Source organism: Xenopus tropicalis, chromosome 2 (assembly GCF_000004195.4).
Source record: "Xenopus tropicalis strain Nigerian chromosome 2, UCB_Xtro_10.0, whole genome shotgun sequence".
NCBI classification, from domain to species: domain Eukaryota; kingdom Metazoa; phylum Chordata; class Amphibia; order Anura; family Pipidae; genus Xenopus; species Xenopus tropicalis.
The window spans coordinates 57808329-57824631 of record NC_030678.2 but is presented as its reverse complement, the minus strand read 5'-3'; the positions used below and the strand labels follow the sequence as shown (position 1 = coordinate 57824631).

The window sequence follows — 16303 nt, the reverse complement described above, 5'->3', positions numbered from 1 at the left end:
TTGTGCATGCTGAAAGAGCCAAATAACTTTGTTACAGTGAAGGCCTCTGAAATTTAGCATCTTCCATCTTTTATTGGATTATGTGCTCTTCTGGTTTTTTTTATTTCAGTAATAATCATTTTATGCTCTGTAGACCAAAAACTAGAATTCATATATGGGGCATTGCCCCATTGCCAGAATTAACCTCTCCTTCTTCATCAAAGCTCTAAATATAATTTATGATTTAAGTAACCTGCATTTTTTTAATGGTGCATTACCTTAAATTTGTCAACACTGAATCTCATCAGCCACTTACATTGTTAGCTCCATAGTGCAGGGTCCTCTGTCTTGTTTTTTAATACTTTGCATGTAATTTTGAATGTAAATGTATTTTTATATTTTATTATTGTATTGATTCCCTTTGGCTTTATTATTGCATTTGATTTAACATACAGAACTACATACACAAGTAGCCTGATTAGTAGCCTGATCAGTAGCCTGATACATACTCTTGCCACCAGCTTGTTAGTGGTGCCCTACTAGGAACTGTAATGTGCATGTCTTATCACAACCTTCTATTTCTGTCTATTAGTCAGATGCTTAACTATCTTAATTATTCATAATATTTGTATTATGTACCAGGAAGGAAGTACAGCTGGTGAAGGATTTGAAAGTCACCAGAGCAGCCAAACTCTAATGGTGTTGAATCAGTTAGACTCCTTGTAAGGTTGTAGTGCATAGAAAGTGTAAAATAGTATTGTGGTTAGTTAACTTTTGAATTTGAATTTTGAATAACTAATACAAAATGTTTTGTTTTGCCAAAAGATTTAAAAAAGAAAAGAATGTTGCCATTAATGTCTCTGGAATAACAATATCTGGGTGTACAAGATCCCATCCCTATATATGAATTTCTGAAATGCTAAGGGAAATGTAGCTTAATTCAGTCTTAAAATGTGTTTTTCCTTAAATAGTATTGCGCTGAAATCATAATTAAATTTGCTAGCATTTGCAATTAGATAATTCTTTTTTATGTGTCTTTTTCTCTTTTCAGGCGACAATTATTACAGTAAAAAGACTTACAGCTACATTCTCATTAATTGGATGGTAAGACTTCTTTCTCAGTTAAAGGCTGAATGATTTACTTTGGCAGCTAACAAAAGCAGGGTCAGACATTTAGTTCTTCAGAATGAACATGTATTTTTACTATGAAAATCCAGTGTGTGACAGTTGTAGGTGAACAAACAAAACCACTGCCACTCTGGGCTCTAATTAAACACAAGATTTAAGTCCCTCACTTTGACCGGGTCTTTACTGGGATTCACAGCAGTAAAACAAAATAACAAGTTAAGCAGTCTTTACAAATATTTTCCCAGGGACCCTTCACCCTTCCATCAGCCAAATGTTAATCGGGCAGGTTTTATTTTCCTGTCCAATTGATTACCAAATCTGCCGTTGATGAGGACCCCAATTCGATAACCTGCATAACAGCAATTATTTTCCACTCTTCTGCATGAGGGCCAAACGATTAGATCCGCCTGTTATCACCTCACCTGAAGTGGGCGTATTGGGAAAAGATTGCCAAATGAGCATATGTATGGCAGCCTTTACACATATTTCTAGTATAGTGATCCCCAGCCAGTGGCTCGCGGGCAACATGATGCTCACCAACCCCCTGGATGTTGCTCCCAGTGGTCTCAAATCAGGCACTTCATTCTTAATTTTTGAGGCAAATTTTGGAGGCATAAAGACCATGTGTGTGCTGCCAAACAGAGCCTCTTGCCAGTCCTGATGGGGCTACCAAATAACAAATCATAGCCCTTGGGGCACCCCCAGGAACATGTTTGTTTTGTTCCCAGATGTTTTTATATTAAAATGTGCCTCATGGGTAAAAAAGTTTGGGGACCCCTGCTCTAGTATATTTCTATACGTTGATTATTCCTCAGGTGATATTACCGAGAGGAAGTAACTTATCTTGATACAGATGACGTTTTCATATTGTTTCCAATATGGCAGCTGCAAACCTGAAAAAACTAAAGCAGCTCTTGTAATGGGTATTAAGGGATAATCATTTTGTGTCAAGGGGTTCTGTTTAATTTAAAGGTCTTTCTTTTCCTCTGATTATTGAAATTTCTATCTGGCTGCTTAACTGAAAATGTATGATAAAATAGCTATGCATCTCTTAAAATCTAATACAGCTTATTGTCACCAGAATTACCTACAGTATTTCCTTGTGGCAAAAATTACGTGTATTACTGTGTAAAGAGTGATTTTGTAAGAAAATATTTTGATGCTGAAAAAATGTATTGTGATTTTTTTTTCTGCTTGCATGAAAGTATTATTGCTGATACTGGTGTTACCATTTCCTTTTTTTGTAAATAACAAAAATCAGTATGGCAGGGCTTCATCCTATACACTTTTGTTCAAACCCATTGGCACATGAACATGACCAGTTTAAAGGGTCATTAACAATCACTGCACTTTTGCTTGAAATGTCTGTTATTTATCAATGACCTCAGTAATTGTCACATATATTTATTGGAGGAAATTCCTCTCTCACTTTATAAAGGGCCTTTGCCTAAATCATGTAGTGTTTGTGCACTATCGTGCACTATTTAGTAAAATAATTGCAGCTTAGCTCCTCAGCATCCTCCATCATTTTGATTATTTGCACTGTGCACAAGTGCTCAGGACAGGAGCACAGGGGGTTAAGCAGTTGGGATCATTAGGATTTCCATTAGTGTGCGGGTTGAGAAATACTTGACCCCCAACCTGAACCCTACCCAACCCGGCTTCCTCCTTTTATTTATAGACCCGCGCCCCCCCTGCAATAACGTTACAAAAGTAGGCGGGTGTACCAGGCGCACGCCTATATATTAGAGAGCCGGAAGTGGAAGGCAGTGGTAGGTTGTGGGCGGGGAGGGTAAGCGGAAGCGATCAACCCAAACCCACCCACAACCCGCAGTTGATTTGCAGAGGTCGACCTAAACCTGCTCGACCCGCGGGTTAACCTGCAGTTATTGGACCAGCCTGCACATCAGTAATTACAATGCCTGTCTATGCTGAATCCATCATTTTTTGAAACTTTTATCTCTCTCTAAGTCTTTCTCTTTTTTAGGGATGCACCAAATCCAGGATTTGGTTCGGGATTCAGCCAAGATTCGGCTTTTTTCGGCAGGATTTGGATTTGGCCAAATTCATGCCTCTGGCCAAACCGAATCTGAATCCTAAAAATCATGTGACCTTTTTCCAATTTTTCCCAGATTCAACCCTTCCAAAACCTAATTTGCATATGCTAATGCAAAGGGTTTGGGGGTTTGCCCGAATCCAAAAAAGTGGATTCGGTGCATCCCTACTCATTATTTTCTTAACCATACCCCAAATTATAGGGAAAGGGAGTTGCACCAAATACTGGTGGTGGTTTTTTTTTTCATTTTTTTAGCAAAGAAGAGCACTCATTTTCGGTCAAAGGTGATTATGATCACTGTAGGGGGGGCTAACAAATTGGTACCCCACCCCAGAGATTGATTAATTTTTGCCTTTTAAAAGCACTTTTATTGGCATAGTCAAGATTATTCAAGTCAGTGAGAGATGGCAGGAGGCAATTTCTGTCACTTTCCAGCTGAATATGTCATAAGCCTAAGGGAATTAAAATACAATTGAAGTGCTTTTAGAGGTGACAAGTAAGACTGCTAGTCTTAGCAAAATAGCAGCTTAGACAAAGCTACAAGCAGAAATAACAAAAGCTGTACACACTGTAACGGGTGCTTAACCCATTTATTAGCCGCAGATTTTTACAAGCAACATTACTTTGATGGGGAATAAAAGTACGTATGTCAGAAATCCCCCCTTCCCCCCAAAGCATGTTTTGTCACAGTTTGTAGAGGTATGGGTTAAAGGGTTTGTTCACCTTCCAAACACTTATTCAGTTCAGTTTTTTTTTTACTTCATTTTATAGATGACTGTTTTTCTAATAATGAAGTTTAAAGGTTAATTTTTTTAAATCTTATGTCTCCTTGGAACAGCTGAGGGAAAGAAGCCACCGACCCTGTAAATTGATCTAATTTCATAAATTAGTTCATACATTTTTTTTATCTTTGGCCCTTCTGAGCATAAGGCTGATGTCAGTATGGCTGATGTATTTTTTTGAAAATACCGCCATACGCCACCTACTTGTGCCTACACCCGAATGAATGAGATAAGCTCGGGTGCAGGAAATACTCATAAAAATGCAAGACTTAGCATTCTCTCACGTTTTTATGTGGATATTGGCTACATGTGCCTGCACCAGAGCGTATCTCGGGTGCAGGCACAGATAGGAGACGTATGTCTTTTTTTTGGCAAGCGTTTCATTAAACCAGTTGAATAAATTGATACAATAGTTGCTCATGTTCCACAGATGTTGCTGGGAAGTAATGTAATCAAGTAATGTAGTAAATTGCAACAGTTCACCTGCACCTGGATTGCTGAGATGCTACATTGAAAAACCAGAAACACCACAGAGAGGAACATTAAAGTTCAAGTTTTCGAAAAGGTCATCAGTATTTCTGGTGTACTGCCTGAAACGAATTGGGTTTGGAAGGTAAACAACCTCTTTAACCTTTTAAGTGCCAGCCGAATTTGTCATTTCAGTTCCCACCAGTGCAAGACGTGTTTTAAGCATTTTGTACTCATTCACTTTAACAATGCTTTTTGGTAGGAAAACCTCCATGAAACTAGGGAAATTAAATATCTTTTTTTCGTCACTAATTGGGCTTCGACATACACACTGAATGATGTGTATTTTGGGTGAAATATGTACAAAAAAAAAATTATGAAAAATTTCTGTATATTTTGAGGTTTTTTTCCATAGAAAAGTTGATTTTACACACTTTTTGTTGTTGTTTCTAAAAGCCCTGATACTCCCAAGTCCAACGATACCAAATATGTGGTGGTAACCCACTGTTCCTGTCCAGAAGTAACCCCCAAACTAAAGCAGTACTTTGTACAATATCACACCAGAACAAAGTACTTGTAACAGTTGATGCAGCATAACTTTTATGTAAATCTAAAATATCCCCTCATGTTTGGTATTTTTAGAAACTGCAGACCTTCAGGTTTCTAGGTGCAATCTAGTTTTCACTCAAAAGCCAAATACTTTTTGTCAGTGCATCGTGAAATTTGGAGCTTTTTTTTGCATTTTTGTTTTTTTTCTAAAACGTAAACTTGGATGCAAGATCAAATGTGGATTTGGCAAAAAAAAAATCTCAGAAAGATTTTCGAACCAAGCCAAATTTGAAAGACAGACTTCTCCCGAATAAAATTATGCCCCAGATGTATAGGTGCACATAAAGAGGTGGCCACCAAACACCCCAAAGCAGGGGCAATGCATAAGAGCAATTACAAAAAAAAATTGGGGGACTGCGCTCTATGTGCACTACCTGCGGTTTTTCAGTGTTAACCCCCCTACCTGTGAAATAACCCCCACAAACTATATATTTACAAAAAGTGCACACCTTCAGCTATTCAGAGGCACCACTCTTCTCTTTCTACATGGAAAATTGTGGCCACAGTCCCTTGCAGAAATCAGCGCTTTGGTGAGAAATCAAGGAAAAACCAGATACAAACCTAGATTTTTCCACAAAATCTCCATAGCAACTACCAAAAACTTACTAAACACCAATCTGCAAGTTTCCCTGAATAAAACGATACCCCATATGTATGGGTGCACATAAAGACGTGGCCACCAAATGCCCACAAACAGGGGCAATGCATAAGGGGGGCTGCGCCCTATGTGCACTACCCGCGGTTATTTAGTCTAAACACCGCCATAGCTGTGAAATAACCCCCGCAAACTATATATTTCCAAAAAGTGCACACCTTCAGCTATTCAGAGACACCACTCTTCTCTAAATAGAAAATTGTGGCCGCAGTCCCTTGCAGAAGTCAGCGCTTTGGTCAGAAATCAAGGAAAAACCAGATACAAACCTAGATTTCTTCTTAAAATCTCCATGGCAACAACCAAAATACTATTAAACATCAATCTGCAAACGATACCCCATATGTATGGGTGCACATAAAGACGTGGCCAAATCAAATCACGAAAATGCAATAAAACCACTAAAAGCAATGAAAGAACAATAATTGCAATGAAATCGGTGGTCAGAGCCCTGGATCCACCAATGTCACTGAAAAACCAACCTTTTTTGGGGCACTAAACATGCAATAAAGAACAATGCAAAGAAAACACAATAAAATCACTAAAATCCAATAAAATCACCTAAACCAACAGAAGATCTACCAACGACACTGCAGATGCAACCTTTTTTGGGGCACTAAACACGCAATAAAGAACAATGCAAATGTAATAAAATCAAATCACGAAAATGCAATAAAACCATAAAACAATAATTGCAATAAAATCGGTGGTCAGAGCCCTGGATCCACCAACATCACTGCAAATTCAGCACCCAATAGCAATAGAAAAGTTAAAATGCAATAAAATAAATAAAAAACAGAAATAAATTATGAAAACGCCAAAAAAACACAAAAATGCAACCAAATAAATCAAATAATTATAGAACAAGATCAGAAACAAAGTTTTAGTGAAAAAAAAGACTGCCAAAGAAAGCAAAGAAAGAAAGAAAAGAAAATAAAGAAAAAAAAATGTGTGCTTGGCAAAGTTGTCTGTAAGTGTGTATATGTGCAAAAGTGTGATAATGAGAAAAACAGAAGAAGAAATAAAATAAAAAATTTAGACAGTTTAGATATAAATAAGCAAAATAAACAGTGGTGTAGAGTTGTAGTTCAGCTCACCCAAGGCACGCAGGTGATCAGGGCGACCCAATCCGGCAGGAAGGCAGCAGGGGGGCCCAGCAGTCACATGTGCGCAGCAGGAGTGGAGGAGGCAACAGTAGGGGGCGATATTTAAAGGGACAGCAGTGGACAAGTCATCATCGCGTGCCCACTGCTGTCATTGGCTGGGGACCGGATCGGTGAGTATGTCTTTACTCGCTCGTTGCCTAGGGGGATGTGTGGGGGTTTACAAGCGCTGCGCTGCTTTAAAAGCGAGCGCAGCGCTTGTAAACCCGAAAGTGCTGCAGGATGTAGATTCTACGTCCTGTGGCACTTAGGTACTTTGGTACCCAGGACGTAGAATCTACGTCCTGTGGCACTTTAAGGGTTAAAGTGGTGGTTCACCTTTTAGTATGTTGCGTATTAATTATTTGCCATCCTCTTCTGACTCTTTCCAGCTTTCAAATGGGGGCCACTAAAAAAACTATTGCACTGTGAGGCTACAATACTGTTATCATTACTTTTTTTCTATTTATGCCCCCTCTATTCATATTCTTGTATTTCTTTCAAACCACTGTCTGGTTGCTAAGTTGAATTGGTAGCTGCCAAAATTCCAACTGGAGAGCTTCTGAACAAAAAGCTAAATAATAATATAACACAAATAAACACAAATAAATTATTAAAGGACAAGTTGCAGACTTTGAATTGTACTCTCTACATCATTGCTGTCCAAAACTGCCTGCCTAAACTGCCATATTTCTAAGACAGGTTTTTCCTATTTGTTCCTTAGTTGATAGATACCCTGCCTAGCATATAAGTTGCTGTTGTGCTACATAATTGCTCATTAGTGTTCAGGAATACATTTTCTATCTTTGGTAAATTTAAATAGCAGACCAAAACAAGAACTCCCTTTTAGAATCCTGAAGTAAAGAGAGTAAGAAGTAAAGAAAGTAAAAATACATTCCTCTCAGTTTTTCTCACAGTACCATGTGAAAATTACAAAATTGATTTATAGTTTTGCTTGGTTTATTATTAACTAAAGGCTGCAACACCTTGGTCCTCTTCCAGAGCCGTCCCACTCCCTCTCCGAAAGCAACCCACTGAAAAGCAGAGTACTGTAGTGTAACATAGATGAAGGGCGTTATCTGGGACCACTTCTGGTCTTCTTCTCTATGTTCTCCTGGCAGGAACATGTGCAGTTTAAGTGATTCCAGATGTGGCTTTAACTGCACCTGGTTTATTTCAGCGATTACAGTACAAAATGACTCTTGGCAAACCCCACTGTACTACTTTGCACTACTATTTAGGATTGCCCAACTGCCAGTGTGAAAGCCATGCTCTTATCTTCTTTGGCAACCTCCCTAGCTGTGCTCCTCATTTAGATGTGGTCATTTTCTTGGCTTATTTTGACAAGAATAAATGAAATACCTTTTACCTGTACTGTATAAACATGGACCATGCATTATAGAGACATAATGAAGAACCAAGGGGTCTTCAGCCGGAGAAATCTGAATAGAATGACTTCTGAATTGAAAAGCTGGCATTGAGTGTTCTCTGCAACAGCTGCCAACTAAAGCTGTTTAATAAATGTGCTATTGTTTTAATTTCATTTATAACATGCTCTGTCAGACTTCTTGGTGATCAGACACTGGGGACTCGAAATTGTATTTCAGACTTCTTTGGTGAGTCCTTGTGGATTGTTGATTTTATCAGAAGCTTTAAGGCTCAGTATACGTGGGCTGCAGATTCTGTTAGAGGCTCTTGGGCTTGTGTTTGTATATTACAAATGTTGTGAGTTCATTCCGTTATAGATTGGGTTTATATATTTTATATGTGTCTTCTATAAAAAGATTTGAAACTGCTTGACTCCAGTTTTCTATGTAAGACTGCTTGCTCAGGAGAGAATTTTATTTGTCATCTTCTTTAGCATCTATGGAAGATGTAAGTATAGTCTCTTGCTGTCTCCCTAAGTGTCTCTTCACATGGAAGCATTTTACAAACAATGCGTGAACACTAAATACAGAAATAAAAATAAATCAACAGCATAGGATAAAAGAAGACCCTTATAAACCAATTTACAACCTGCACAATAGACAGCAGACATAGGTTTATAATATTAACTGTATGGTGGTTATGTCACTTTAAGGTTGAGATTTATTTGAATTCATTATTGTACTCTATATTTATTAAATACCCTGTTTATTTACTAATTTATTGCTCTGCCATACAACACAGCGTACATAATTAGCACTATATAAATAAATATATACATACATAAATAAATACTAGAGTGCTGGCTGAACTCACATATAGGGTTTTAGGTATTTAAATGTTTGTGTAGTAGGAAACCTGTCACCCGTGGTAAAGATACCAGAAGGGAATAAAACTTGTTAGGTGTTAGGGGAATTATCTTCTTTTCCTGTGAATGCTGTACCAATTCTTGCCGATTAAAGATGGGAAATAAACGTGTTTTTAAAGGAGAAGGAAAGGTAAAAACTAAGTAAGCTTTATCAGAAAAGACTATGTAAATACAGCCATAAGCACTCACAGAAACGCTGTTCTCTGTCAAAGAAAAACAGAATTTGTTGTCTCTTTTATTTCCTGTGCCATAAACACGCAGCTCTCTCCTCTCTCCCCTCTCCTGCTCCCCCCTCCCTCAAGAATGCTTAGAACTCCCTCCCCCCCCTTAGGAATATGTGATCTGAGCCAGTCAGCAGGAAACTTCCTCATAGTCTTACTAAATGCCCATGTATAGGCGTCTTGGTCTTGGTGCAGGAGCAAAGCATTATGGGAACTTTCTTTACAGAGCTCAGCGGTTTTTTTTTTTCCTATGAGGCTTCTGATCATCAGAACAGGCAAAATATGGGGAGACTAAAGGTCCCCATACACGGGCCGATTCTAGCTGCCCATATCGGTCCCTTAGACCGATTCGGCAGCTAATCGGCCCCTGCATGCGCACTACCGACGGGCCTGCCCGACCGATAAAAAATCTAATCGGATCGGGGACCGCATCGGCTCGTTGATGCGGTCCCCGGACCGACTTTGCCTATACCCGCCGTAATAATTAGATCGTTTGGCCCCAGGGCCAGAGATCAGCACCAGCCCGGGATACATGTAGCGCTTCCTCCTTCTGTCTTCGCTCGCGCACGCATGCGCAGTAGAGTGAAAAGCCGAACTTTAACAGAGAAGTCTGCTTTTCACTCTACTGCGCATGCGCCTGTCGTTTAGTCGTTGCAAAACGAAGTAGGAAGTGCTCCGCTACAGATACCCCGGGCTGGTGCTGTTTTCTCCTAACAGGGGCACCACCCCGGGTACAAGGTAAGTGATTAAAGTAACTTACACTAACATTTTGGCACCCCCAAGTCACTTAGCCTTTCCTTGTACATTAAGGGCACTATTGAGAGAACTAAAGGTATACCTGCAGCTTGGGATGAACTTTTATTAGCCTTTCCTTCTCCTTTAAGGGAAATCAATTCAGACTAAAATGGTTGCTTTATCTTTAAATTCGTGTAGCCTCAAAATGTTCCAAAACAGATAACCTGTTCTGCAAAAATACATATTGTTATTGGCCGTCTGTGTTCGTGACCCAAACCCCAGCAAATAAAATAAGATCTTTGTTTGTGACTTGAAAACTGTCAGTACTGTGGGATGGGATTTACAAAAATCTAATGGACATAAGTTTCAGGTGGATTTGCAGCAAAATGACACTTGTGAACTCTATTTATTTATTTATTTTTGCTATGGTACTTAGAGAAGACTTTAAAACGACCCCATAGGGTTAAATGAAAATATTTTGTTAAGTCCTAATAAAGCCCATTTACAGGAGTAAAAAGGCATTTTTTTACTACTCAACATTTGTCTCAATGTAGCACACTGCTGCTTGTTAAAGGTACAGTAACACCAAAAAGTGAAAGCGTTTTAAAGTCATTGAAATATAATGTACCGTTGCCCTGCACTGGTAAATGTTGTGTGTTTACTACAGAAACACTATTATAGTTTATATAAATAAAATGCTGCGTAGCCATGGGGGCAGCAAATCAAGCTGGAGAAAAGGCACAGGTTACATAGCAGATAACAAATTTGCTCTGTAGAATATAATGGGGCTTAATCTGTTATCTGATAAGTAACCTGTGCCTTTTGTCCTCTGAATGGCTGCCCCCATGGCTAAACAGCAGCTGTGTGTATATATAAACTATAGTAATCTTTCTGAGGCAAACACACCAATTGTACCAGTGCAGGGCAACAGGGCACTGTATTGTACAAGTCAGGAATGTATTTTTCATATAGGCACCCATGGGCCTGTGCCTAGGGAGGCAGATTTATTAATTAAAATTGGGGGAAAAATATAATCTCTGGATACTGAAATTTTATTTGAAAACTGTTGTACGGTTGATGTCTAAAAATATCTGCATGTGTAGTGGGGGAAAGTGTAGTAAATTATGATGCAAGAAATTCTGTTGTAAACCCTTGCCGGTATATAATATTTGTTTTTACTTTTTGCAGTTTCTGTATGCTTCTGATTATCTGGCTTTTTAGAAAGTACAATTCTCTGGCACAGGTAAGCCTTAATATGCAAAATATCCTTTTTATAATTGGAAAGCAGAGTTACTTTTCTAATAAATATGTGTTATGAATGGTTGTCTGTCATGAGCTGGACTTGGATTTTTTACTATTGAGTGCTATTCTGATATCTACCACTTTTAGCAATACATGTGTCAGGGAGCTGCTATAGTGTTACCTTTGGCTGCTGGGGGGAAAAAAGAGGGGTGTAAAATCACTCCAACTTGCAGTGCAGCAGTAAAGATTGACTGAAGTTTATAAGAGCATTTGGCTTTGGCATCCTGGGAAACTAATAATATAAAAAAAACATAAAAAATCTGCTCTTTTTAAAAAAAATGGATTTCAAAGCAGGGTTCTGCTGGATAAGCTCTATTAACTGACATGTTTGGGGAAAAAAAACTTGTTTTCCAATGCCAGTATTCCTTTAAGGAAACAGCAATAATCAGATGGTGTGTAGTTTCATGGACAAGAGCAGACATTTGCTAAGGACTGTTAATACTGGGTATAGGGCCGGAACTAGGGGTAGGTAGAAGATAGGGCACAATGGTGGGGGGTGCCAGGCAGGTACCTCTTCTTTCGCCTCCCCCCCTAGTTCGGGGCCCTTTCCCCCCACTCCGGCCCCCATGTGCGTGCATCTGTGCGCTCGCTTGCACATGCTCACACACACAGGTGGTTGGGAGGGGCGTTGGGGAAGGTCAGTGGCCATAGATAACCCGGCACTGGCTGGGCAGGTACAAGTATGGGATCTGTCAAAACTAATAATCAGAATGTAAAGTATTTTAAAATAATAACCAAAAAATTAAAGTGTTTTTTTAGTTAATCCCCTTTTCTTTGTAATAAAACAGAACCTTGTACTTGTTGGTAATTAAGCTGCATAACTCTTTACCATAGTCTGTTCTCATTTTGTTGTTAATTTAGTTAGACAAAGGCAAAGGGTGATGTTCATTTACTAATGATATTGCATTTAGCAACAATGTAATCTTGACAAACCATGTATTATTACATGTTGTTGAGCTTGAGAAGTTCACAGTGTTATGAACCAGAGGATGATGCATTCCCTGAACTCTGTCCCTGTGTCTGGTATCTTTCTATAAATGCTGATTTCGGATTATTATACTGTCTGAATTAGCACTTTTATACAGACAGAGATAAGCAGTGAAATAAAATAATTTGTGAGAAATATTTTTAGACCAAAGTACAAAATTACAAGGCAATGCAGGTATCCTTGCTAATATGCCACTTACAACGTTACTTTATTAATCCCATCACAATTGTAAGGTGAAATTTTGGTCCAGCACTTTATATTTTTTAATATATTGCTTATTGGCTGATGCAGTAGTGTTTTCGTATCACTAACAATATTCTGCCATGATTAAATGGTCAGCAATATCTCAGCACATTAGTCTTGCAATGGTGCAATTACGATATAGAGTAGATATGCAGTGTCACTGTAAAACACATCCGATGTATTGACACATATTGTCAATATGTATGATTTCTCCCTGTGGAGAAAAAACATTTATACCTGAATTGAATCATCTGCCACATCAGTGATGCTCTGAGAAGCATACCGTACTTACCAAAGAATGCAGGCAAAAAACCTTAGACTAGGTTGTGTCAGAACTGTTTTTTTAAAAGAGGTCCTCCACCCGAAAAACCAATAACTGATGTTTTTTTTTTCTTTGTGAAAGAAAATAAAATTCTAAGAAACTTTACAACATATTTTATAAAGTAATTATAAATGTGGGTTGACAACACAATAAATCCACATTTTAAAAGTGGGAAAAGTGAGCTTGTCTTATTAATCTATAAGGCTTTATTTATTAGAATCAATTAAGCTTAACTTCTGTGAATAAGCTCTCTATAACACAGTGGAAGAAATCAATAGATCCTCCTCTGTATACTAATCTCCCTTGCTTCTGTTCAGGGTCATATGATCACAAGCACCTGCCATCCTCCTTGTGGCATGAAAACAATGGGAGATATCTCATTAGACCCAGTGGCAAAGAACTGGGGTTTTTAGCCTTTTAGATCCACAATTACTGGCTGATGCGCATTCCTGGGTGTGCAGCACTGTTGAATGGCAGATTGACTTTGGGCTAGATAAAGGTTAACACAATTTTAACACAAATTAAAGCCAACTTGGCACAATGTTAGTACACTACTAGTCTGTTGAATGCAGTCTCTTCAAATAATGTTTCAAAAACATAAAATGCTGCTTTATGGATTTATATATACATCCAATATTAAAGGCCAAGCAACAACAGTGTGTGGACTGAGGTTGAAAATATGCATTTTCAGACAGATCTTAATTTTAAAGGAACAGGAACACTAAATTTTCAAAATGCAAATTTACCTTTAAACACTTTGATTAACATATACAGTATAACATAGAAAAATTACAATATCCTAAGTTGTTAATGAATAAATGACACTACCTTGTATACATAGGGCACAGTAAAAAGGGCGATGTAGCGACTGATTTACTTCCTGTTAAATCCAGGAGTTAGTTTCCTGCATTCTCTAGCGATCCAGGAGAATGTGATTTATAGCTTTTTTTCATGCCAGTTCTGGGAGATTGGTGGGCAACGAACGCTGTTTTAGCTTCTGCTCTGTTTTGATTTCTTTGGGAGCGAACGTGCTGCTGAGATTGTACAGGGGGGGGGGGGGGGGCGGAGGGGAAGCTGACCGGAAGTTTGTCACAAGAGGAGCTGCTGCCTGAGCCCTATCAATACTTGGTAAGGTTACTTATTTAAAATCTACTTATTAATATTTCTGTATGATAAATTTGCTAATAATAATGTATAGAAGGCATGTGTTTGATGTAAAATATTTGTGTTACTGGTCCTTTAAATCAGCCTCTTTTCCATTTACCAATATATTCCTATATATTTCCAGTCTAGGCCTGTGGACAATTTACCAGGTTGATAGAATCATTTGTATATGCCTACGGCTTGCTCTTCTTTTTCCATGAGTTATAGTTAACAGACTCAAAGATAAAAGATCATGCTTATCTGACTTGTCATGTATGGTGGATAAGGCACACCCTTCCTCATTTGAGGCTACTGCCACTTAAGTATGTTTCATACTGTGAATAATTGTCATTACTTCAAACATAAAATACGTTTTCAGTTATTGCCTGGAAAGATTGATGGTTGCATTGTCAGAAAAAACTCTTGCAGGGTTTGTGTGCCTTCATATGCTATATAAAGCATGCTAAGTTGGAATTATTTCTTGCAAAACTTGCAAAAGCTTGCATTTTTCATATGACTTTGCTCACTATTAATGGAGGTTTTCTTTTTGTTCTTTCTTATCAGTTCGTAGGTAAATATCATTGTATGTTTTTAATGTTCTTCTTTCCTATGTATCACATATAACCACATCCCACACAGTACTCCCTTCTGGCCTTTGTTTTGTTAGCCCATGCTTTTTTCCATACTGTTCACCTCTGGAGAGTATACTTTACTTAAACAATCCTTAATCCTTAAACAATGGAGGTCAAATGTGTGATAAAATTATTAAAGGCTTTGCCCTGTTCCAAGGTACATGTTTAACACCTGCTTGAAGGTGGCGTAATTGTGACCTTTTCTTTAAGAAGTTTTATTACATTCACTGTGCAATCGCAGTCGCAAACCTTGTGTCACAAGAAATGCAAAGGATTTGTTAGCAGGTTTTTGTTGCGCAAACACAAAATTTGTAAGAAAGTGCCAATACATATTACATTCGCCAATAGAGCTCCATTTGTAGGACTAAGATATAATCATATGGTTGTCCCAGAATTGTTCTGGCATAGAAATTTGAATTGGTACCATTTAAGATGCCAAGAAAAGAACACACAGCCACTTCAAATCTATTTATACATCTAAAGGAACAGGAAAACATATTGCTGAGGTATTTTTATGTGAGGGGCTATTAAGATATTTACCGTTTTTCTTTTTACATAGGGACAGTTTCTGTTTCAGGGATCTATACTAACATTTTAGGGTAGTTTTGTATGGATATTGAGATCATGTACAATAGGATTATATACAGTACAGACATATGGCCTATTATCTAAAATGCCCTGGACCTGGGTCTTTACCTAATTTTAATTTTTATACTGTAAGCCTACAAAAAATCATTTAAACATTAAAAAAACCCAATTGGATTGTTTTGCCTCCAATGAGGATTAGTTATATTATTGTTGGGATCAGGTACATGGTACTGTTAATTATTATAGGGAAAAAGGAAATCATGTATTCAAAATTTAAATTACTTGATTAAAATGGAGTCTATGGGAGATGGCCTTCCTGTAATTCTGAGCTTTCTGGATAACGTATTTCTGAGCTTTAAAAACGATAAATATAAATTATAATTACTTTTGAAGTTGCTAGTAATGGGACATTGTATTATATACTAAAAGTTTACTTAAAGGTGAACTATCCCTTTAATGTATGGGGATCCAAATTATATAAAGGTCCCTTATCCGGAAAAACTTAAGGTCTCAAGAGAACAGGTCCCATGTACTACTAAAAAAGTCTATTTTTATGAAAATGTTTTTATTTTATAACCCCTAGGCATCCACAGCAGACAATATCTTTCATTCACATAATGTTTAATTAATTACAGTAATAATTCCACTCACAGGAAGTTTATTAAATTAGTGAATATCTCAGCATATAGAACAAACTAAATAAAAATCATGCATGGAGAGAGTGGAGCACAACGTTTTTTTCAGAGGCCAGATACTAATTTTAACTGCATGTTGACATTGTGATAAATGTGAGGAACCACTAATATGAAAAGAACAATATTAACACTGACATTGACTCCCTGACAGGTGTGAGGAGTAAGGGATTCATAACTCGACTAATCACACCATAAGTACGTTAGGGTCTTTAGTGTACATTAATGAGAAGGTGGAAACATATCTTTTATTTTTATAAAGAAAATCTCTATATTCCTCACAATGAGAGTGAGGGTACATGGATTCCTTCCTTCTTTATTATTATGC

At 37.8% G+C, this 16303-nt stretch overlaps 1 protein-coding gene across 3 annotated transcripts in view; it reads left to right on the top strand.

The window, feature by feature from the left end:
- The window catches only part of LOC116408821 (cyclic AMP receptor-like protein A), a 262366-nt gene that overhangs the window by 38415 nt on the left and 207648 nt on the right, over nucleotides 1-16303 (top strand). For 2 of the 3 annotated variants that reach the window (XM_031896805.1, XM_031896807.1), the window contains exons 2-3: nucleotides 1031-1083; nucleotides 11254-11308. In XM_031896805.1, coding sequence (XP_031752665.1) covers nucleotides 1031-1083; nucleotides 11254-11308 — 108 coding nt within the window. Of the gene's footprint in view, nucleotides 1-1030; nucleotides 1084-4380; nucleotides 4559-11253; nucleotides 11309-16303 lie in introns of those variants that run through there. The other variant, XM_031896806.1, reaches the window with a different exon arrangement.